Source organism: Heteronotia binoei, chromosome 10, assembly GCF_032191835.1.
Source record: "Heteronotia binoei isolate CCM8104 ecotype False Entrance Well chromosome 10, APGP_CSIRO_Hbin_v1, whole genome shotgun sequence".
In the NCBI taxonomy this organism is placed as follows: Eukaryota; Metazoa; Chordata; class Lepidosauria; order Squamata; family Gekkonidae; genus Heteronotia; species Heteronotia binoei.
Genome location: NC_083232.1, coordinates 98,172,037 through 98,196,786, shown reverse-complemented (window position 1 = coordinate 98,196,786; position 24,750 = coordinate 98,172,037). Strand labels below are relative to the sequence as shown.

General features: G+C 47.4%; 1 protein-coding gene across 2 annotated transcripts in view; it reads right to left on the bottom strand.

The window, feature by feature from the left end:
* The window catches only part of PTPN3 (protein tyrosine phosphatase non-receptor type 3), a 190,113-nt gene that overhangs the window by 36,096 nt on the left and 129,267 nt on the right, over positions 1 to 24,750 (bottom strand). The window contains exons 13-17 of one of the 2 annotated variants that reach the window (XM_060247824.1): positions 22,795 to 22,929; positions 15,819 to 15,995; positions 7,854 to 7,877; positions 2,220 to 2,394; positions 1,403 to 1,480 (exon numbers count right to left, since the gene is read on the bottom strand). In XM_060247824.1, the coding sequence (XP_060103807.1) occupies positions 1,403 to 1,480; positions 2,220 to 2,394; positions 7,854 to 7,877; positions 15,819 to 15,995; positions 22,795 to 22,929 (589 nt within the window). Of the gene's footprint in view, positions 1 to 1,402; positions 1,481 to 2,219; positions 2,395 to 7,853; positions 7,881 to 15,818; positions 15,996 to 22,794; positions 22,930 to 24,750 lie in introns of both variants that reach the window. The other variant, XM_060247825.1, reaches the window with a different exon arrangement.

Sequence of the window (24,750 nt, the reverse complement as noted above, 5' to 3'; positions counted from 1 at the left end):
CCTTTGTGACCTTGCAGGCACCTCTGGAATTCTGACACAGTGTGGCTGACCACGAGGCAGAGCTGGCAGCTGCTGCCAAAGCAACGTTTAAAAAATATGCACAGTCCATCTAGTGGTCTACCAGAAGCTCTGCTGGGCAACAGCACCCCCCCACCACCACACCCACTTTCTAAGAACACCTGGAAGGTGCCAGGAATGATGTTGGCAGACATCCGTGGGCAACATGTTGATTCCTATCCTCCTCTCTAAATGATATAATGCAGGTTGACAATGTTCATGTGAGGTGACCGTAAGGTCCAACAAGTCTGGCCAGACTGCCTGAGTGCTGGATGTATGCTCTTAAACATCCTTAAGAACATAAGAACATAAGAGAAGCCATGTTGGATCAGGCCAATGGCCCATCCAGTCCAACACTGTGTCACACAGTGGCAAAAATTTTTATATATACACACACACTGTGGCTAATAGCCACTGATGGACCTCTGCTCCATATTTTTATCTAAACCCCTCTTGAAGGTGGCTATGCTTGTGGCCGCCACCACCTCCTGTGGCAGTGAATTCCACATGTTAATCACCCTTTGTGTACTTCCTTTTATCCGTATTAACCTGACTGCTCAGCAATTTCATCGAATGCCCACGAGTTCTTGTATTGTGAGAAAGGGAGAAAAATACTTCTTTCTCTACTTTCTCCATACCATGTATTATCTTGTAAACCTCTACCATGTCACCCCGCAAGCTAAAGAGTCCCAAGCGTTTCAACCTTTCTTCATAGGGAAAGTGCTCCAGCCCTTTAATCATTCTAGTTGCCCTTTTCTGGACTTTCTCCAATGCTATAATATCCTTGGAACCTTCTACAACACACTGTGGCTCCTCAGTAGACAAACTGGTACAGAAAAGGTCTTCTTAAGGTGGCAAGCTTGAGAATCACTGGTCTATCACATCAGTGCAAAATATTATCTTCTTAGTGATGCAAGGAAACCACTGCTCGCTATGCCCTGGCTTCTCCAACCCTGAAGTACACAGTATCTTACAGAACTGAAGTGGAATATGTTAAAATCCGCAGAACTCACTGCATTTGCTTGCATTAAATTCCGCTGATTACATCTAGCATTAGGCAGTGACAGTCGGTGAACTTCCTAACAGACAAGGATTCAAACTGATGTCTCCCTTGCCCTTGATAGTAATCGACACTTGACCATATCTATAAACCACTGCAGCACCCCAGTGTTACCACAAAAGCATCCTGGTTTGACAACAGAGGAACACAATACGGATTGATATTTTACTGAAGGCAGGACAATCGCAAGTGTAACACAAAAACGGCCTTCCTGAATTATTCCACACAAGACAATTTTTTGAAGCTACAGCTGAAGATCAGGATTGCTTTACAGGTGCCTTTTACCTTCAAATTAAATCCAAATTTCCCATCTTCATCTGGAAGGATGCGTATCAAAAACAAGTCTCCATCAATAATGTCATTCTGGAAGATATTGATAACAGGCATTTGTCTCACAAAACATCACCTTTATGGGCTACTTTGGATAAAATCATCCCTGCATGTAATAAGAGAATCATATTCCCCCTTCCCACACTAAACTGACTGCATAAAATGAGCCTAGAAATTTTGGGCTTTCCACACTGACACACTATCCCAATGTGACTCCCATCTGTGGGTGGACTGACCTGGAGGTGGGATCAAGGAGTCCACTGAGTGGAGAGTGGAAGAGACAGAGAGAAGAGTCTGAACCAGCCCTAGGCTTTTAGGTGCTATGGTCACTGCTTAACCATCTTTTAACATTTAGGGGGAAATACGCAGCTTACTCTATATCTGTTAGGAATCAAGGTCCCATCTAAAAGCTACTCCTGTTCATTTGCCTCAAAGAAGCTGGAATGTTGCTTTACAATTTCAGATGAAGAGAAAACTAAATTTCAAAAGATGTTCACGTATTCAAAAACGCTGGAGCAAAACCACCTAAAATTTCTGCAAGCAAGGAGTGGGAGTGATTTTTTCCCCAATTGCCCCTTCCCAAGGCAGCCCAAAATGCCCCTGAAATGCCATCTCCTGGGGGCCAGGGGACATGCAGGAACATCTGGAGGGGGAAAATCAGATGTCTCCCACAAAGGGGGGGGGGGATTAGCTACAATTAGCCCACAGAAATTCTAGATGGGATCCAAGCCGGAATAGGAGATATCTGTGTACTGCACCTCATCCATCATACCTTATCACAGTAGTATTGATTGGAATCCTCCACTGAAATTCCTTTTGTAACATTTTCATTTGTTTCTAAAAATTGCTTATCCTTTCCTTCTGAAGGAGAAGAGCCTGAAGAGTTCCCAGTTCCATTAAATCTTTGGGGTGAGGAATTCTGTGTTGAATCATTTTCCAAAATGTTCCTGGATTAACAGAAAGTTTAAAAGGGCAGTGTTAACAGCCAGACTCAGCACAGGGTGTATGCCAATGCCTTTCATGCCAAATTATTTTATGAATGAGAAGAAATACTTTTTAATAGGTCTTCATAAACGTTAAATCAAGAAGACATATTTTGGTACCTTAAAGACTAACAGATGCTTGAACTTTTTAAAGCTAGACAACCCATGCTATCAATGTATGAAGTGAATTCTCCATTATAAGAGGATAAAAAATGCAAACAGTGAGTACAAGGAGTAAAGAGGTCATGTAGATACTAGGGATGTGCATTCGGCTCGGCCGAGCCGAAAATACAGCCGAATCAACGCTGATTCGGCTGTATTCGGCATTGCCCGCAGCCGAAAGCCATTGCCGCCCATTATGCGGCTCCCGAACGCGGCCGCCGTATTCTTCTGAACCGCTATTCGGAAGAATATGGTACGGCTGTCAAAAGGCTGCTCAGTGTCAACTTCAATAGAAGAAAAGGCGGGAAGTGGCTTTTGCAGCCTCAATGGAGCTGCTTGCTTAGCTTCCCGCCTCTCCTATAGCCTCCCTGGGGTCAGGGAGGGGGGGGAGGGGGAAGAGGAGCCCCAGCAGCCAATCCAAAGCATGCATTCACAAAATGCATTGCAAATGCATGCTTTGCAGGGCTGTTGTTGTGTACTGTGTAGCTGATGGCCCAGCCATCAGCTACATTGTTATTTTGATCTTTTGCTTACTTGGGTATCCAAGTAAGCAATGTTCTCTGGCCAATCAGAGAGAGCAGTGCTATTTTTTGAAATTGCTCTCTGTAGGGCCAGAGAACCTTTTTAAGGAGTCTTCCTGCTGGACTCCTCCATTGCTGTGTTGGTGTATGTGGTGTGGGTTGGTGTGAGAGAGATTGTGCTGCTGCTGGTGGCTGGCCCTTGGCTTCAGCTCCTGCCTGCTGCTCTCTCACTGCCTTACCACCTCCCTGGACTCAGAGAAGACAAGGTAAGACAGTTTTGGGGTTCTTGTTTTAGTTTTTGTTGGTAAAAGGACTAGAGTCCCTTTACTTGTTCAGATTTGGGTGGGTGAGTGCTGGGTGGGTAGGGTAGCCTATTTGGGGTTGAGGTTAGGTTCTGCTGGGGGTGGGGGGACCTGAGGTGGGGTGGTTTTGCTAATTTGCCCATATCTTAATTTAGTGAGAGGACTTTTTAAAGTGCAGTGTCCTTTTACTTCTCCTGATTTGGGTGGCTTGGATTTCTTGGGGTTAGGGTGAGGGGGGGTTTTTTTGGGGGGAGTTCCTGTATTATTAAAAGTTGAGTTTTTTACTGTTTCATTGTTTGATTTGTTGCTGCTGTGTTGTGTTGCTGCTGTGTTACTTTTATCTTCAGGTTATTGGGGGGGGGTGCTGTTTGGCCTAATTTTCATTGTTTTGTCCCCCTTTTCTGGTTCTGGTTTTAGGGGTGGGGGTGTTGTTGTTGACTGATTTGGCCTGAGTTTTCTTATTGGTGAAAGGCCACTTTTTAAAATCTTGAGTTGGTTTGCTTGGCCTCTTGTGATTCTCTGGTTTTGTTTTTGTTTTTAAAAATTACCTCTGGTTGGTGTGGGGGTTGGCGAGGGTGTGTGTGGGCTGGGTCACTTTCTTGTTGTTATAGAGTGATTTTTGGAATCTGAGTGTGCTCTCGGTTTGGCTAGAGCCACTAAATAGGCTGCCCCACTAATAAGGGTGTTTTTAGGGTTTGTGTTTTTTTGAAATTTAAAACAAAATTAATCCAGTTTAAGGCTTTATCTCCTTTCACAACTCAAGTAGGCCAGATAGGGGTGCTTTAAAAAGTTTTTAGGTTTCTCATAAAAGGCAGCGTGACTACTAGGCCACATCAGGCTCCCTTTTAAAGAGACTAGGGTTGCAGCAGCGGTGCATCTGGCTTTCAGCCACTGAAAGCTGGTGCATCCTTAGATTTCAACAGGGTAAACCACAGCTTCTCTCACGTTATAGGGGACACCTGATTTCTAGTTTGCAAGGAAATCAGGTTTGTCCCAGGATCTAGTTAGGAGAAGTTTAACTAGGAGGATATAACAAGGATTGCCTTCATCTCAAGGTAGCCTTTTAAAAACTGCAGCCAGGTAGAGGCAGGATCACCTAGTCTCCTAAACTTTACCAGACTACTACTACCCCAACCCAAAGAAGGACAGGTTAGGGACCAAAAAACAAATAAACAAGCTTTGGTGGGAGGGTTTTTAAAAAGAAGTCAGGGCACCTGTTGGTTCAGGGTACAGTGCAGTGAGTTAGGTTTGTAAAAAACCCCACTCTCAGTTCAGGTTCTGTGAGACTGGCCAAGGGTGACATGAGTGCCAGGCAGCAGAAGAGGGGCCCTGGGGGCAAGGCCAAGGAGAAGACTAGAGGGGTGGAGGGGAGGGGAGGGGGAGGGGGAGGGGGAGGGGGAGGACCCAGGTCTCCCCCCCACCTGTGCGTGGGGCCACTCCACAGCCGCTTTCCAGCACTCCGACCTCTGGCCGGAGTGTGATGAAGAAGAAGGCCCGCCTTGGGCCCTTCATCGAGGCTGCTGCTGGGGCGCCCCGAGCAAAGGTGCCAGCCAACCATCCATCACTCAAGGTAAGTCAAAATGCTTCTTGCTTTGTGTTGCAGAATGATGTTGAGCTAGGAGTGGTGGTCCACCACTTCTCTTGTTTGAGAGACTAGAGTTGTGTTGTTTGGGGCAGGGAAGCTGGCACCTGGGTGAGAGACCCAGAGGCAGCAGGCTTTTTGTGGTTTGCCAGCTCTCCCCATGTTGTTTGGGGCAGGGCTGGAGAGCTGGCACCTGTAGATTGTGTTGTTTGGGGCAGGGAAGCTGGCACCTGGGTGAGAGACCCAGAGGCAGCAGGTTTTTTGTGGTTGGCCAGCTCTCTCCGTGTTTTTTGGGGCAGGGCTGGAGAGCTGGCACCTGTAGATTGTGTTGTTTGGGGCAGGGAAGCTAGCACCTGGGTGATAGACCCAGAGGCAGCAGGTTTCTTGTGGTTGGCCAGCTCTCCCCGTGTTGTTTGGGGCAGGGCTGGAGAGCTGGCACCTGTAGATTGTGTTGTTTGGGGCAGGGAAGCTGGCACCTGGGTGAGAGACCCAGAGGCAGCAGGCTTTTTGTGGTTTGCCAGCTCTCCCCGTGTTGTTTGGGGCAGGGCTGGAGAGCTGGCACCTGTAGATTGTGTTGTTTGGGGCAGGGAAGCTGGCACCTGGGTGAGAGACCCAGAGGCAGCAGGCTTTTTGTGGTTTGCCAGCTCTCCCCGTGTTGTTTGGGGCAGGGCTGGAGAGCTGGCACCTGTAGATTGTGTTGTTTGGGGCAGGGAAGCTGGCACCTGGGTGAGAGACCCAGAGGCAGCAGGCTTTTTGTGGTTTGCCAGCTCTCCCCGTGTTGTTTGGGGCAGGGCTGGAGAGCTGGCATCTGGGTTTGCTGCAGCCAGGTCTGCAGAGCAGACCTTGAGCAGATTGTGTTTTGTACTGCCACGACGTTGGCAACTGGGTTTTTATTGGTGCCAGGCCTGCAGGGTTCATAGATTAGATAGAGGGATGTAGTGCATTTGGGGCCTATAGAGATTCTCTGGTGTGAAGTTAGGTTTGGCTTTGGGTGCCCCAGGAATTGAACCCCTTGGTCCAATTTTTTTTTGGCCTTGTGGGTTTTGTGTGGGACAGTCCCCTGAAGCTGCACAGCAGTTTGGGGGGCTCTCCTCAAAACCTCCTGCTCCCCAGAGCCACTTTTCCCACGACAATTGCAGTGAGGAAGTGGCTCTAATTGGTTTTTTCTCACCATTGGGAGCAGTGTTCCTTTTGGGGTGCCCACAGATGGGTGCTGTCTTTTGGGGCCAGGGGGGTTGCATGCTGGGGAGTCCCCTGAAGCTGCCCTGCAGTTTTGGGGCCTCTCCCTCAAACCCCCCTCTGGCCAGAGCCACTTTCCCCACAGCAATTGTAGTGGAGGAAGTGGCTAATTGGGCTTTCCCCATCATTGTTGGCAATGGGCCTTTTGGGGAGCCCAAAGACAGGGACCCCCTGGCCCAATCTTTTTGGGACTTGGGGGGGTTGTAGGGGAGAGTCTCCTGCAGGTCCCCTGCAAATTTGGGGGCTCTCCCTCAAACCCCCTCCCCTCCAGGCGGCTTCAATTATACCCTATTTGCCATTGATTTCAATGGCCCATAGGGTATAATGATGGAATAGGGGCACCCTCTTTGGGTGCCCCTGGAATGGGACCCCCTGGCCCAATCTTTTTGGGACTTGGGGGGGTTGTAGGGGAGAGTCCCCTGCAGGTCCCCTGCAAATTTGGGGGCTCTCCCTCAAACCCCCTCCCCTCCAGGCGGCTTCAATTATACCCTATTTGCCATTGATTTCAATGGCCCATAGGGTATAATGATGGAATAGGGGCACCCTCTTTGGGTGCCCCTGGAATGGGATCCCCTGGCCCAATCTTTTTGGGACTTGGGGGGTTTGGAGGGGAGAGTCCCCTGCAGGTCTCCTGCAAATTTGGGGGCTCTCCTTCAAACCCCCCCCCTCCAGGCGGCTTCAAATATACCCTATTTGCCATTGATTTCAATGGCCCATAGGGTATAATAGGGCCGTATATTCGGAAATAGCCGCGCATTACCGTATATGCGGCTATTCCGAATACGGCCTTCAGCAGTACAGGGGGAATCCGAATTTTTTTTCCCCGTGTACTTCTGAATCCGTGCACTTCCGAATTTTTTTTTTTTTGCACATCCCTAGTAGATATTTGAATACTGTATCAAAAAAAAATTCAACTTTAAGTTGTGCTTCCTGTGTTAATTTCTGCATGTTAACTTTTCACATTTCAATGCCCACAAAACCATTCTCTAATGTGGGGGTGGGGGAATCACACAACAAGAAGGATAAGGGGCTCTGGGACCAACCTCAAGGAGTTCTACTCAGAAGCAAGTCCCACTTACTCAATAGTGGTTTATTCCCAGGAAAGTGCATTGAGGATTGCACTGATTCTGTTTTATAGTGCCATCATTTAAAGTACTGGAAAGGAAGACTTCGATGAAATTGCTGAGCAGACAGGTTAAAACGGATAAAAGGAAGTACTTCTTCACCCAAAGGGTGATTAACATGTGGAATTCACTGCCAAAGGAGGTGGTGGCAGCCACAAGCATAGCCACCTTCAAGAGGGGTTTAGATAAAAATATGGAACAGAGGTCCATCAGTGGCTATTAGCCACAGTGTGTATGTGTGTGTGTATAAAATTTTTGCCACTGTGTGACACAGAGTGTTGGACTGGATGGGCCATTGGCCTGATCGAATATGGCTTCTCTTATGTTATTATGTTCTTAAGACTGGTCCTTAGTTTGGGAAACATTTAAATTGTTCCTGCTAGACTATTTACTAGGAATTACTACATATTCTGCTAATTCTGGATTAACAGTGAGAAGATTATCAGAAAAAATACAAGCCTCTAAACAGTAGGATAATAAGAGAAACACTCACACTGGTGATTCTTGTTCTGATGATCTGCTGACAAAGTAAATAAAGATAGTTAATACCTCAAACTGCCAATAGCTCTTATAGTAGAGTCACATCTAGCATTAGACAGTCTAGCATTAGACTTCTGTAAATGCAAAGAGGAAACAAACCATTGGGTATTTACTGTGAAGGATCCTTCTCCTCTGAAGAAAGGACATTTCTTGAGGGTAATTCCCAGCGTCCAGTCAGGGAAGCAGGAACAATTTTTTTCAACTTCCTGTCTCTTGCCTGCGGGAGTCACCTCCTTCAGTTTCAGTAACTCCAAAAGCAGTTAGACTAGAGGCGTCAAACTCATTTGTTACCAGGGCCAAGTGTGCCATAAAATGCAATGCCAGGTATAGGAGAAATAAACTTAAATTATAAAGGACACTGGCAAACCCAATTAACAATATTATTTTTTTACTCAAAGTAGAAACATGCTTAAAGCATTAACATCCTTACAGTATTTCCTTGCAGTTATCTCCTTCCCACACCCACTGCCCATTACACATTAGCGCTGGGACATACAGTATGCAGGGCCATAATGTGCAGCCTCAGTCATCTGGCAATAAAGGGAATGACCAGTTGCTTGCAAGCCTAAGAGGAGCCCTGGACGGGCTGGCTCCAGCTCATAGGCTGTGTGTTTGACATCCCTGAGTTAGATTATAATCTCAACTCTAGAAAAGAGAACAAATTGACAAGAACAAAGCAATAAGGTGAGGAAAAACAGGTAAATCGAGACAAGAAGTGAATCGGCTGAGTAACTAGTTTGACAATGACTTCAGGAGGGACAAGATGTCCTTCTTTCCTCAGAGGAGGAACCCTTCACGGTAAGCATTCTCCCTCTAAGGCAGAGGTCATTTTCAAGGACCTCCCGGAGCAGTGTCCTCAGTTTTGGGGTGGGTCATCGTCATCTCCGCTTAGGATGTGTTGTAGCACTCTTCTGCCAAAGGCAGCATCTGCCAAATTATAAGAATTGATCTTGCAGTGTCTAATAAATGTGGAAAGAAGAGCAGGTCGCTGCTTTGCACATTTCCTCAGCTGTTGCCTCCCTTGCAAAGGCGGCATTGTTCGTGGCACTCCTGACAGAATGGGCTGCAATGCAGCAGGGATAGGGAGCTTGTGGATCTTACAGGCTTCTACTATACACGCTCTGAGTGTGTTCTTTATGGCCAACTCAATGTCAAGTCTGTCTATAACTCTGGTTCAGCCATTGAGCATTCTGGGTAAAACCAAAGTGTAACCAAATGCTGCTAGCACAACCTCTCCCTACCCCCCTCCTTTCCTGTAGAGAGTATACTTGCTTTGAAATGGAAATATGTGAAAGTCTTATCTGTGCCTTCTCAGCTCTGGCTCACGGAAGGGAGTCAGGAACCTAAAGTGATCAAGGCCAAGCAGGCCTAATCAACATGAGAACGACTTTGTAACATCTATGTGTGAATGCTCCCTGCATAGTCCCCCCTCCTCAGGAATCCCGTTGAAGTATCCCTTATATGCAATGTATCTACAGTATGTTCTTTAGTCTTCAATCTTTGGCTCAAGCCACAAGTACCAGTATCAATAAAGTAGCTTCTTTGTATCAACAACAACTCGTTATTGAAACTGCCGACTTGACACTCAAACAACCTTTCTCTTGTGTTAGGGCAGAGATATGTTTTCCTAATGTGGCTGGTTGGACAAATATGTCTTGAGAGCTCTTCTGACATCAAGGACATGTCATGGGTCTTCTCCCTTTGATGCTTTGGGCTTGGGCAGAAGGATGGAAGACATATTTATTGAGCTCTATAGAAGGCAGAATTAACTTTGGGAATTAAGGCAAAATCTGGTCTATCGTTGTAAAACATGCATAGTTTAGGTTTTGCTGAAAGTGAGCCTAGCTCAGAGACTCTTCTGGCAAATGTGATAGCCATAAGAAAAGGTGTCTTCATTCTTGGCCATTTCAACAAGACTTCCCCGAGTGGCTTGAATGGTGGCTTGGTAAGTGCCAAGAGAACTGTACGTAGTTGCCATGTGAACCTGTGGCAGGTCTCTCAGAGGAAATGTCATATGTGAGGATGTCACAAAATGCTGGTGCTTTTGACTTGGGGCAGGACTGTGGCCAAGACTGCAATCTGTTGCTTGAGAGGAGGAGCTTTTAGCCCTCCCACAATTCCCTCCTGCAGGAATGCCAAGATTGAGTTAAGTGGTAGTTTCAGTGGGTCAACCTTTTTTTTTTTTTTTGCACCAGCACACAAATGGCTTCTACAATGTGTTATAAATTCTATTTATTTTCTCCTTTCTTAAATCTCTAAATTTTATACCTTGATTATCTCCTAGAAGCCAGAAGGGTCTCTCTGACATCAGTGTCATGCCCTAGGAAAGAAGAAGTCGCTCCCTGCGGTCTCCAGGCAGCCAAGTGCAGCCATCCTGGTTGTGGATGCCAGATGAGTCCCTGATATAGCATGTCCAGTGATGCTGGAGACCTCCACGGAGGATGCCAGAACACAGCCACTAGAATGTTATCTGCTGGTTCTTTGATACTCCTAAGTACCTTGGGAACTATTGGAATGGTGAATAACAGGGTCTTTGGCCACAAAGAGGTGAGAGTGTCTGTTGCCTCCACCATAAGGTGAAGGAATCTCATGTAAAATCTCTTGATTTGGAAATTTGTTGGGGATGCAAAGAGATCTATTTCAGCAGACTGAAGTGCCCAGTGATCTCTAGGAACAGATCTCTCTTGATGGACCAGTCTGCTTGATTGTTTGAAGTCTCCTTAATGTATCCTGCCCAAAATGACGTCATATTTTTTTCTCCGCCCAGCATATTACCTATATTGCCTCCTTGTGCGGGAGGAGGGGGGCACAATCTCGATCCCCACTGCTTGTTTATTAATATTTTAGCTAATGTGTTGTCTGTCCTCACTAGGATGTGAGAGTGAACTATCTGAGGCTGGAAGTGTCTTAATAGTCCATCTATGGCCCTCAGCTCCAAAACGTTGATGCTCGGTTTCATTTCTGGCTCAGACCACCAACTTTGAACTGGTTTGTTGTCCAGCATCACCCCTTATCCAGAAAAAGTGGCATTTGTAAGGATCTATCTCCAATATCCAATATGTTTTGTCTTTTACAGAGTTCTAATAATAAACTGTAACAAGAAATACTATACACATACAATATAAAAGCACCACAGATAATGTTTCTAAAATGATTGCGGTTATCTACCATGAGCGCAAATTGTCAAACTGTCAATGAACTATGGCTATGCTGGGAGTAAGTTCCACTGAATAAAATGAGATTTATTCTTGAGTAGACCTGCTTAGGAACCCTGTAAGAAATCTGTTAACTACATACACAAAAAAAGCAATGGAAGATGGAACACAGAATATATCTAATGCTTGACCATTATTTGTAACATCAGCAGCTAAGAAAGCAAGGAGAATTAACCAATTGCTATTTCGAGCAGGATGGATTTCTTACCTAGACTACGCTTCAGAAACACAAGGGGGAAAACGAGAGTAGTAAATTGTAACGTGTCAGTGATATTTCCATTGCATCAGGAAAAGTAATGGAAAAAACAATATATAGATGCCTTAAATAAATTATATTATTTCATGAAACACAAATATTAGTTTTCTTATAGAGAAACAAGGGAAAACTTTATAAATCATTTACTGTGAATATGAGAGTTTCTTTTAAAATTTTAAATAAAAACTGACATAGATGTCCCACCACACAGTCTCTTTTCTAAATTACTTTAAAATAAAAGAAATATTAAGGTATTCAGAGAGTTGCACGTGATACAGGCATGGGAACAATTATTAAAGCTCTTTCAAAAACCCCACTGCAATATGTAGCTGCCTCTTTAGAGTCACTTTGCTTCAAAATCTGGAAGAATTACACTTTCTGTACAAGAAATGGCAACTACTGCTGAAACTCAAGGATACCTGTAGTGGTTAAGTGTGCAGACTCTTATCTGGGAGAACTGGGTTTGATTCCCCACTCCTCCATTTGCAGCTGCTGAAATGGCCTTGGGTTAGCCACGGCTCTCATAGGAGTCGTCCTTGAAAGGGCAGCTGCTGTGAGAGCCCTCTCAGCCCCACCCACCTCACAGGGTGTCTGTTAAAGGTGATAACATGTTCCCTTTGGGAACATGCAATGAGATTAATGGGCAGTAAATTCAGGACAGACAAAATGCTTTTTTACTCAATGAGTGATTAAAACATGGAATTCACCTCCTGAGAACATAGCGATGGCCTGCAGTAGCAGGGAGGGCGAGTCAAAAATCAAATCAAATAATAAATAAAGGTATCTACAGTTTTAAAAGCTCATTAGACAGATTTCTTGGAGGATAGAAATCACCGTCCTGCAAGCAATGCTGACTAAAGGGAACATTCACATTTAGAGGCAGTAAACCTCTAGTATCACTTCTAGTAAACCTCTAGCTGACCCTCCAGAGTAACTGGTTTGCCACTGTGTGAGACAGCGCTGGGTTGGATGGACCACTTGTCTGATCCAGCAGGGCCCTTCTTATGTTCTTAAGCCCATGAATGCCACAAATACAAACACAATGTGGGGGAAAACTCCACTGAAACCCATAAGGATCCCATCTGATATGTTTAGATAGGGGAAGTGGTACATTTTTGTAATCTCTCCACAAGGGAAGTGAGAGAGAGGACCCAGTATTATATGTTCTGGTTGTGGCAATCAGTAAATTTATCAGAATGGCAAAAGAGACCATCTCAAAATCTTACCTCCTCCCTTCTACCATACATTCACATTTTTTCCACTTGTCATGCCCCCACAATTCCGTTCCCAAACACTTCCCCCCTCATATCCTCATCAGGTTTTGTTGGTGGTTTCCTGAGTTTAAGGAACCTTTAAATATTCAACATCTTAACTTTTCTCACACCAATCTATCACTTCCTAGGGTCTACATGCCTCCTCCAAAAGAAAATCCTATTTTTGTTCCAGTAACCAAACTGAAATATCTGCTCCCCTGCTATGCTCGACCTTATTAGTAATCACTTTGGCAAAATGCCCCAAAATATTTATAATCTTGATATCCCTCTCCAACATAGAGTCTTCCTTCTGGCAAGGGTTAACACATTCCCCTCTAGAATGCTCTATGGCAGATGCCATCAGAGCCCAAGACAAGAATGGTTGTGTCCTTGTGGGCTTAACTCTTTGGACACAATAGAGCACACAATTGTGGAATGCCCCTTGTATGAGTTACCTCATGAGAAATTGCTCTTGGCTTCATCCCAAAAGGTATCTGAATATTAAGTCGAAATGTCAATTTCTTTTAGACGACCTGGCTCCTGAGATTATGAATGCTGCCGCCAAATATCTTATAGAAGTTCTTAAAGTTCAACATTTTAGATAATATTGTCCTTATTGTGCTTAATTTATATGGAATCTTAGACTTCATTTCCTCGGCTTAATGTTTTATATCCTGTCAACTTCTCTAAGATGTTTTAAAGTTCAAATTTGAGATAGTACTGTTTTTGAGTTTATTCAATCTATATGGAACCTTGGACCTTATTGATATGGTACAATGTTCTATCTATTTCTGATTGTCAATATGCCAATAAAGGTCTATGAATGAATGAATATTATCCTCATTCAAAAATTCTGTTTTGCTTATGTGACAAATGTTAAATATCTTCACCGCAAAATTTAACTGAGTAACTGTTTGATTTGGTACATATCAAGAAAATTTATGCTCAGCACAATTTAAATTACTCAAGTGTGGTATCCTGGAATAATTTCGTAGGAGCCAAAAAGAACACACTAGCACCAAAGTACATTTAATGCACACTGGATAAATAACAAGCCTATCATGAAGAAATAATCCCACCATCCAGGGATTATTTTGTAGAAAAAAGGTGCAGGAGCTCAGTAGCATATTCATTTGCATATGCCCCGGGATCTGTGTGCAGCGGGGAGAAAACTCTAAACTGCATGCTGACCCTAACTGGAGGCTCAGGAGCTGTGCCTCCTGTGAGCGCCTGCTGAATTCAAGCCCTACCGCCATCATGATTGTGTCTTTGAGTCACTCTGTGTCACTCAACTGCAAATAAATTGGAATGCAATGGACAAACTGTCATTCTTTGTTTCAGACTTTAAATCTCTCTGGATTTTCAATTTTCACATTCAAAATTTGAATACAGATTTTTTTAACCCACAGTCTACTATTTAAAACCTTGATCACGTAGTATACCTGTGGGAACACTCCCAGCTGCATACATAAATAAGACCTGTTCATTAAATGCCGCTACATATTAACATTGACTTCAGCTCTCACAGACAATGGGAGCAGGCCTATGAAGGTCTACTTAGAAGTAAATACACTTTTATTCAGTGGGGTCTCAGGAAACTGGTTTTAGAATTGCAGCCACTTAGCACAGTGGAATGTATATCTGCTTACATTCTTTGGAGCTCGATGTGTGGTTTTGATACAACTAGCACTGTTCTTTCACAAATAACAAATTTAAGATTAAATGTCATCTCTACCATATTCTTCAAAAAGGTTATATCCGTTAGGAATATAAATTAATTTATGAACTAATGAAAAAGGAAGCCGAAAGCCCCATTAATTATACTAACTAGGATGACAAAAACAAACAAGAAATGAATGAATGTCATTAATTTCCCCGTGTTCAGCTTTAACTGCTATATTTTACCTCAAATTGCCTGTGAAACAGGACACTCTTGTCTGAAATTTGGCAGGGAATCTCTCTTAAAAGATGGGTATAGCCCTTGAAAATTCTGTCCACATAGGACAGAACTGGAACGTTTTCCATTGTGATCAGACCATTTTCCATTGAAACCAGTGGAAATTAAAATTAATGTATCAATAAAAACAAAACAAGTATAAAATAACAAGCAAAAAAAATGAAGATTTTGAAACAAAAATGATCCTACCTAAGATACGTACAACCTGCCCTTCAATGTAAACATTCCTGTTGTGAACAGGTTTGAACTATTAGATAAATATACTCAGGGGTCATTTGGTAAAAAAAAGAGGTGCCAGAGCTCATTAGTGCAACTCATTTGCATAACTTATTTGCATATGCCACACACCCCTGACATCACAGGAAGGTAGACTCAATTATATCAGCTCACCATCTATCAGAAATGCTTCTTGAACATAAATAAACCTTTCTCCCATCATACTTTTAAAATTACTTTCTCCTATGTGGCTACAGTGGCACGAGGAACATAAGAACATAAGAAAAGCCATGTTGGATCAGGCCAATGGCCCATCGAGTCCAACACTCTGTGTCACGCAGTGGCCAAATATATATATATATACACACACTGTGGCTAATAGCCACTGATAGACCTCTGCTCCATATTTTTATCTAACCCCCTCTTGAAGCTGGCTATGCTTGCAGCCGCCACCACCTCCTGTGGCAGTGAATTCCACATGTTAATCACTCTTTGGTGAAGAAGTACTTCCTTTTATCCGTTCTAACTCTACTGCTCAGCAATTTCACTGAATGCCCACGAGTTCTTGTATTGTGAGAAAGGGAGAAAAGTACTTCTTTCTCTACTTTCTCCATCCCATGCATTATCTTGTAAACCTCTATCATGTCACCCTGCAGTCGACGTTTCTCCAAGCTAAAGAGCCCCAAGCGTTTTCCATCTGTCTGCTTTATATGTTTTGGTTATTTTTCCTTTTTTTGTGGGGTGGGGGAAATATTAGAAAGTTTGTCATATCTTTAGAGTTCAGCAGAATTCTCACGGGGGTTTGAACAATGGAGCCCAGAAGCAAGTATTTGAAGGGGGGCGGGGAAGAGAAATTAAGAGCACCATAAAATTTAGAAGTTCCGAAGCTTCACTTCTGTGAGCTCCTGCCCAAAATGAGGCCTGAATATACTATGACCAACAGTATAAGAACATCTACAATCAACAAGAAAACATTTATCAGACTGTTCTTCCAAAAAGCCTGTATCAATTAATGAATTACCTTCTCCATGGGCTGAAGCCCTGAGACACTTCTGAATCACTGTCTTTAGAAGTCGAGGAAACCTTATAGGTGTAAAAAACATCTTCCGTTTCTGTTATATAAGAAATCTCATTTGCAAGATTATCAACAGACGAGTGTTGTGGTTTACGAATCTCATGACGTAGTCGAGGACTTCGCCTATGTAAAAAAAGAGGATTCAGACGTCAGTTACGATGGAGCCACTGTTAACAGTTTTAAAATGTGAGAAATTTACTACATTGTAACAGTTGTCCCAGGGTTTCCTTTCATGCAATTAACTCAAGGCTCAGTTACTGAGTACGAGCCAAGAATGGCAGAGGAAAAAACAGGTTTCCTACCTGTAACTGATGATCTTCGAGTGGTCATCTGTGCAGTCACACTTGTGGGATTAGGCGCCTGCGCCGATCTTGATCGGTAAACTTCAAAGCTGTGGATTTCCGCGGGTCCGACCCAGCGCGCATGCCCAGGCGCCCCACTGCGCATGCCCACCGGGACGGCCGCGGACATCCCGCCAGTTCCTTCTGGCCGCCGCGTCAGCCCCACGGCGGGACCGGCTGCAGCGGGGAAGGTGGGCGGGTAGTGTGACTGCACAGATGACCACTCGAAGATCATCAGTTACAGGTAGGAAACCTGTTTATCTTCTTCGTGGTCTCTGTGCATCACACTTGTGGGAGATTAGCAAGCTCAAGCCTACCTGGTGGAGGGTCAGCCGGTCCATCACACTGAAACAGACTGCAACACTGCACGGCCCACCGAGGAAGCTTGCCTGCGTCGCAGGTCCAGGGCGTAGTGTGTCACGAAGGTGTGCGCCGAGGACCACGTGGCTGCCCTACAGATGTCCTGCAGGGGAACTCCCTTCATGAAAGCCTCAGAGGTAGCTACCGCTCTAGTCGAGTGGGCACGGAGCGGACCTGGAAGAGGCTGCTTCCGGAGAAGGTAACACAAGCGAATTGTCCCTGTAATCCATTTGGACAGACGCTGAGACGAAATGCGCTGCCCCAGAGAGGGCTCCGCATATGACACGAACAACCTAACGTCCTTCCTAGAAGGGCCCGTACGATGCAGGTAAAAGGAGAGCGCCCTCTTAACATCAAGGGCGTGCAACACCCGCTCATAGTCATTGGCTGGAGAGGGAAAGTAGACTGGCAAGTGAATATCAGAATTGAGATGAAATGAAGACACCACCTTGGGGAGGAAGGTGACATCTGGACGCAGCGTGGCCCCTTCAGCTGAGAACACCAAATAGGGGGAGTCGCACCTAAGTGCTGCCAGTTCCCCAACCCGCCTTGCCAAAGTGATTGCCACAAGGAAGGCCGTCTTCCACGCCAGGAGGTGGGACGAGCACGTCGCCATCGGCTCGAAGGGTTTCCCTGTCAATGCCTTGAGAACCAGGGGAAGGTCCCAGGCAGGCGCAGGGGCCCTAACCGTGGGGTACAGCCTTGCCATGCCTTTCAGAAAACGTTTAGTGTCCGGGTGTGTGAAAGGTGAATGGCCGTCTATCGGTCCATGTTCTGCGGAGATTGCGGCTAGGTAGACCCTTACCGAGGAGGGCGCCAAGCCACCGTCCAACAGCGAGACTAGAAAGTCCAGTATCAATGATAAGTCCGCCCTATCGGGCACCACGGAACGGTCTGCAGCAAAGTCGGCAAACCTAGCCCATTTGGCCGCATATGATCGTCTCGTGGAAGATTTCCTGCAGTTCATGATGACGAACTGGGCCCTGTCTGAGAATCTGGGTCCAGACGCCAAGCCATTAGGCGCAGATGAGGAATATCGTGATGCAGGACCTGCCCTCGGTGAGAGAGCAGGAGATCCCGCACTTGAGGAAAACGATGGTACATCCCCCCCGACAGACGAAGGACCACAGGGAACCAGGACTGCCGGGGCCACCACGGAGTCACCAGAATCCCTGTCGGGCGTTCCTTCAGGATCTTCTGAACGACCTTGGTGAGGAGCGGTATAGGAGGAAACAGGTAGATTATGTGATGCCTCCATGGCACCAGGAGCCCGTCCCCCAGCGCTAAGGGGTCCGCACCTCCCCTGCAGCAGAACAGGTCGCATTTTGCGTTTTGCCTGGTAGCGAAAACGTCCAGCTCCGGAGTCCCCCAACAGCGGAAGACTGGGCGCAGGAACTCCCAATTGAGCTCCCACTCGTGCAGTAGAGCTCCGCCCCGACTCAGAAAGTCCGCCTGTGAGTTCATATCTCCCAGGAGGTGGGTTGCCTGCAGAAACACTCCCCGAGAGATGCACAGCTCCCAGACCCGGAGAGCCAGCTGACAGAGCCTCTTGGACACTGTGCCCCCCTGCCGATTGATGTAAGCCATGGCAGTGGTATTGTCCGTCATCACTGCTACTGACCTGCCCTCGAGGAGCGGTAGAAAGGAGCGAAGGGCGTGAAATATGGCCAGCAACTCGAGGAAGTTTATGTGTTGACTGGCGTGGTGGCCCGGCCAGCGGTCCCCCACACACATACCCCCCATGTGGGCACCCCAACCCCACAAGGAGGCATCCGTGGTGAGCGTGCGAGACGGCTCCGGCTTGTGAAAGGGAGCCCCTTCCGTCAGGCGACTCTTTGAGCCCCACCAGGACAGGGACGACAGGATCTCCGCCGGAACCGTGAGCAACCGGGAAGGGTGCTCCACGTTGCACCTGAAGCTCCGCAGAAACCAGAGCTGTAGGGGCCTCATCCGAAGCCTCGCGAACGTAAGGACAGAGGTCGTCGCCGCCATAAGTCCCAGAAGCCGTTGTAGTGTCCGCGCTGGAACAGTCGGATTCAGACGGAGGGAGGACACAAGCTTCACTATGGCGTCCGCCCTGTCTGGGGGGAGGAACGCCCTGCATACTCGCGTATCCAGGATCGCCCCGATGAATTGCACTTTCTGAGAAGGCGTTAGATGAGACTTCTTTAAATTTATTTGGAGCCCCAACTCGTCCACCAAGGTCAAGGTGATAGAGATGTGACGCAGCAACTGCTCCCTCGACACCGCCACCAGGAGCCAGTCGTCGATGTATGGAAAAAGCGTCACACCCTGAAGCCGTAGGTGAGCGGCAATGACCACCATGGTCTTGGTGAAAACCCTTGGAGCTGTACAAAGGCCGAATGGTAGGGCTCGGTACTGGAAATGGTCGTCTCCGACCGTGAAGCGCAGATACTTCCGATGCCGAGGGTGGATGGAGATGTGGAAGTATGCGTCTTTCAGATCGAGAGTCCCCATCCAGTCTCCGTCGCTCAGGAGGGGGAGGATATACGGCAGGGATGTCATTCGGAACTTGTCGCACCTTATGAAGGCGTTCAGGGCCCGCAGGTCCATGATCGGTCGGAGGCCCCCATCCCGCTTGGGGACCGCAAAGTAGCGGGAGTAGAACCCCTGACCTTTCTGGTCCCTGGGAACCTTCTGGATGGCATGCTTCTGACAGAGCGACCTGACTTCCTCGCAGAGGGTCAGAGAAGGAGCTGTAGAGACAAACCTCGGGGTAGAAGGGCGGCGGCAAAATTCTATGCAGTAATCCAGTTTGATTATCGACAATACCCACCGGTCCGAGGTGACAAGGGACCAGGCAGGGAAAAATTTGGCAAGGCGGATAGAGTCCAAGTCCTGTGGACCGGCCACAACGGGAGGAAAGTCAAAGGCCCTGCTTGCCCTGCTTGGCGGCCTTCTGGCGGGCAGGTTGGGTGGAGGATGGGGAGTACTTATGTTTCGACTGGAAAGAAGGTCAAGTGAAAGAGGCCGATTTTGAGCGCCACTGTCTGTCGGGTGACTTGGAATATGGCTTCTTTTGCCAAGTTTTAGGCCACTGACGCTTGGATGGAGGGCGCTGCCCGGACACCCCCAGGTTTCTGGATGTTTTGATACTTTTATCCAGCTCCTGGAGGACCGAGTCCGTCGTGGAGCTGAACAGACCTGCTCCGTCAAAGGGAAGATCCTCGACGTACGCCTGTGTGTCGGGTTGAAGAGCCGTGGATCTCAGCCATGCATGTCTGCACAGGGAGATAGCCGATGTGAGGGCTTTTGCGCACGTGTCTCCTGAGTGTCTGGCAGAGTTTAGCTGCTGCTTTGCCAGTGCCATACCCTCCTTCTGCAACTTCCGTAATGCATTACGGCTCTGCTCAGGAAGGGAACCCATGATGGCGGAGACTTGGTCCCAGAGGGCATATTGGTAATGGCCATAGCATGCAGCGTAGTTGGCTATTTTAACCCCCCAGGGAGCCGGCAGAGTATAATCTTCTCCCCATAGCGTCCAATTTCCTGCCTTCCTTATCTGGCGGGGTGGAGTGCGTCTTCCGCGCCTTGGAGGACGACGATACTACCACCGAGTTGGGTCTAGGGTGGACGTAAAGGAATTCCGCTGACGCTTCCTGGATCCTGTACATATGATCCAGCCTGCGAGAGGAGACAGGTGTGGAGGAGGGTTTGTCCCAAGAAGCCTTGGCTGTCTGCAACATGACGTTCGTGAGCGGCAAGGCAATCGCTGTCGAAGTGTCCTGCTGCACTATATCAAAAACCGTGTCAGTCACTGTAGGTTGAGGCTGAACGGTGGTGAGGGAGAGGGTCTGGGCCATTCTCCTTATAAGATCTCCGTAAGATTTAAGGTCCTCAGACGGAGATATCGGCTGTTCCTCCGAAGTCTTTGGAGGCGGTGAGGCTTCACCATCAGAGGTTCCCGATGAGTCCTCCACTGACCTGGAAGATGGCTCGGGGGAGTCGGAGGGTTCAGATCGATGCCGGGAAGGAGGCTCTTGGAGAACCGGTGTAGACTCCTTGGCTGGTGGAGAACGCTTGGGTTCCTTCTGGACTGGCCTGTCGAGTTCGGGGGGCTTCGACACTGATGCCGACGGCTCGTTGCGTTGCGTCCTATGAGACATTCGAGAGCGATATGAAGTCTCAGAGGCTTGGTCCCAGTCCCTCTGTGGTTGTTGGAGCCACGGAAATGGGTGCTGCATGGAGTAAGCCCCATACAGGTACTGCCACTGTCTCTGGTCCCAGGGGACCTTGGTCAGCAGACGATGTGGTGAGGGATCGTCATCTCTGCGGCGAGGGGAACGGCTGCTGGACGATCGGTCCCGACGAGGAGATCGGTGCCGAGCAGGAGAGCTATCCCGACGGGGAGATCGGTGTCGAACAGGAGAGCCGTCCCGACGGGGAGATCGGTGTCGAGCAGGAGAACCTCGAGGCTGAGAGACCGATCCATCGGTTGGACTATGCCGGGTACCGATGCGTTGTGCCGATTCGATCTCCGAATCCGAATCGGAGATGATAAGTTGAGTCGACATCGACGCCAGCTGAGAGCCCGGGCGCTTGACTGGTGACGCGAAGAGCTTCAGCGGCGGAACAATCGGCGCGGTCGGATCGACCGGGGATGCTGGAGAGGACTGATCGCTTTGACTTCTTAAGCTTCTTTTTCTCCGAGGGCATCCCTTTGTCCTCCTTAGGCCTCTTTGTCGGCACCGAGGACTCCGAAGCAGCTACCGAACCGGATCGCTTCCGGGGTTGGTCGGTAACCGGGGTTGGTCGGTAACGATGGGCCGCTCGGTATCGACCGGGGTCGATGACGACTGATCCATCTGGCCGGGCCCGGATTCAGTCTGGTCCGCTCGCGGGGAAAGCGCTCGCTCCATCAGGGCAGCTGCAAGACGGGCCGCTCTGTTCTTGCGCGTCTGCTTCGAAAATTTTGCACAATGGGGGCAGGAATCAGGCCTGTGCCGTTCCCCTAAGCACAGCAAACAAAGCGAATGGCCGTCTGGTGGGGCAATCTTGCTCCCACACTCGGAGCAGCGGCGAAAAAATCCCCACCTCCTTTCCATACGAGGGAGGAAAGCGGGAAACGAAGAGAGAGAGGGGGGGTGTCCCTACCCCGGAGGGCGGGAAAAACGAAAGGAAGCCCGCTCTCTCGATAGAAATAAAGGAAAAAACCTACGCTATCTAAACTATCTAACTACTATACTAACTATATACAGCTAACTAGACAAATCCCAAAAAAGGACAAAGTTCACCGACCGTGGCAGAGAGATCAACCGATCAGCGCGGCGGTCAGAAGAGAACTGGCGGGATGTCCGCGGCCGTCCCGGTGGGCATGCGCAGTGGGGCGCCTGGGCATGCGCGCTGGGTCGGACCCGCGGAAATCCACAGCTTTGAAGTTTACCGATCGAGATCGGCGCAGGCGCCTAATCCCACAAGTGTGATGCACAGAGACCACGAAGAAGATCCATAAAATAACAGATAAAGCAAGTGTGCCGGGAGCAATACCGTTTCATCAAGGAAAGAGAGAGCTCTAACAGCCACTTGAGAACTTTTCATAGGGTTCCCATCTCTGGGTTAGGAAATCCCTAGCAGTTTGGGGAGAGGAGGCACCGCTGCAGGGTGCACCGCCATTGAATCCACCCACCGAAGCGAAACTGATCTGTAATTCTGAAGATTAACTGTAATTCCAGGAGATCCCAAGACCCCACCTGAAAGTTGGCAACACTACCTTTTCAGCCCCTGCAGTGTGGATAGAGTGCTACAGCAGCAAACCCCATGCTGCCCAATGGGGTGTGAAGAGGAGGCTGGGGGGGGGGTCATTCTGGGGGAGGGGCCCACGTGGCAGCAGCTGGAGCATTTCCCCTTTGCTTTTCCCCAGCCAGTCCCAGGAGACATTTGCTCACAAGTCAGAGAGAGGAGGAAGACTGGTGAGCTCAGCTCATGGACACAGTGCCCACTGGAGTTCCCTTGTTTGTAACATATGCAGAAAGCTGTTTGATGCCTGAGGGTAAGAGTCCCCTCCTTCTGATACTACCCTGGAGAATGCCTTCCATGCCCAAGTAGAAGGGATTATCCCAGTACTAGCTGGCCTCATCCTCTAAGGAGGAGAAAGCATGCAGTTGTCAAAAGATGGCACTCTTTTCTACACTACCCAATGAGATCTTTGCTTTGCATTCCTTTCCCTTGCATTTTATAAAAATACTCAAGAGCAAGTTTACCAGTTTGGAGTAACCGGAGGAGACCGCGAAGGAAGACTTTTGGTCTCTAGGTGTTCGACGGATAAAGATTTCCTCATCACTGGATTCCAGATCATGCCACCTATTACTTTTTTGCAGGTCTGATTATTAGAAGATCTGTAATGAAAGAAGGCAGTGGAGACTAACTACATTGTGTACTCCAACGTTTTGTATATTTCAAGGATAGAACAGGTCTCTTTCAGAGTACCAAACGCCTTCTCAGCTAGCTGTGTTTTTTTCAGACAATGCCATTCAAAATTCATAATGAAAACTGCCCAGAGAACTGTGCTCTTCAACTACAATCTCAGCCATCAAAAATCAAAAGCCAAAAATGCAAGCCATTCCGTAACATACAGCGATAACATCCTGTTGTACTCACTTGCTGGGTTGCAGTTATTTAGTGCAAACAGCAAATGACGGAAATACCTTAACAAATTGTCACATTTCTGCCCTAAGAACTTCACAAAGCTTTACAGCTTGTATAATTCACAACAATCAATCCATACATATGGTGTGTTGCTTTCCTAGAGCCCAAAAACGGTAACATAACTGTTGGGTTCAAAAACAGAGTACCTTTGCTAATCATAATAAGATACAAACTATAAGTGACAATCAATTTAGCTCTGTTGCCACCTTAACACCCTCAGATTGTAATGTTTTTCCAGAACAGCAGGCTCCTAAACCACACCACAAACTAGTTCTGAAAGTCCCTTCGGTCTCATAAACAGTTAGACAAGAGGTGCTCTGAAGCCAGCTATGATGCATGCCAATTCCTGAATGAAAAAGTCTTCCAGAAATAAAGGGGGCACTACAAATATTGTGATCCCAATGGAATACTTAGAAGAACTGTGGTCAAGGCAGGAGGCTAAATTCCTCTTTCACTTCCTGGTTGCTGTTAGAATATTGGTGCCCCTTTCTGCAGGTGGAGAGAACAGCCATGATGCAAGCCATGAAAACAAAGGACTGAGCAACCATTAAGCAGTCTGTCCTTTCAGTATATGTAATTAAGAGCCAGAGTTCAGCATCACCTTAAAGACTTAACAAAATTTGTGGCAGGGGATGAGCTTCTGTGAACCACTGCTCACTTCTTCAGATACCCACTGAAGTTCCTGCCCTCCCACAGATGTTGTTACAGGTGGGCAGCCTTGCTAGCCAGAAACAGCAGAACCAAGTTGTAGTCTAGCAGTGCCTTTGTGATCAACAAAGTTTTATTCAAAGTGTTAGCTTCTGTGTGTTAATCTTTAACTCTTTTCTACTGCTACAGACAAACACGGCTAATGTATTAAGATAAATTTAAATCCCAGGCATAAAAATCACGCAGAATTTTGCCCAAGATCTTATGAGACAATCATCTACCAAGTATTCTTTGGATAAAGAAACATGGGCGTTTTCGCACTTAAGCCGGAGCGACGTCCCTCTTCACCGCGCAGCGTCTGCACGGTTTTCGCACTAATTGCTCCAGAGCACCTGGAAGAGCCGCAAAGTCCCGCGGCTTTTGCGGCGCAAATGTAAACCGCCAAAAACCAGTTTACATTTGCGACGCAAAAGCCGCGGGACTCTGCAGCTCCTCCAGGTGCTCCAGAGCAATTAGTGCGAAAACCGTGCAGACGCTGCGCGGTGAAGAGGGACGTCGCTCCGGCTTAAGGTGAGTGCGAAAACGCCCATGGATGCAGTCTCCTTCCTTCCATTTTAAAAGCACTTTAAGACCACGCTAGACAGCACAGAGGACTTTATTCATCCAGCTCCACTGAGACCAATTTCGCACTAGGCTTGTTCCAGGTGGAGAGTCCTTTTGCCCCCCCCACTTCTCTCCATGTTCGCACAAGCTGCACCTGAGCTGCAAGCTGGCGCGCCGCTTTTCCACAGCAAGCCAGATCCTCTTACAAGCGGTTTCTGCTTGCTGCAGAAAAGCAGTGCGCTTCGGGGCAGCTTGTGCGA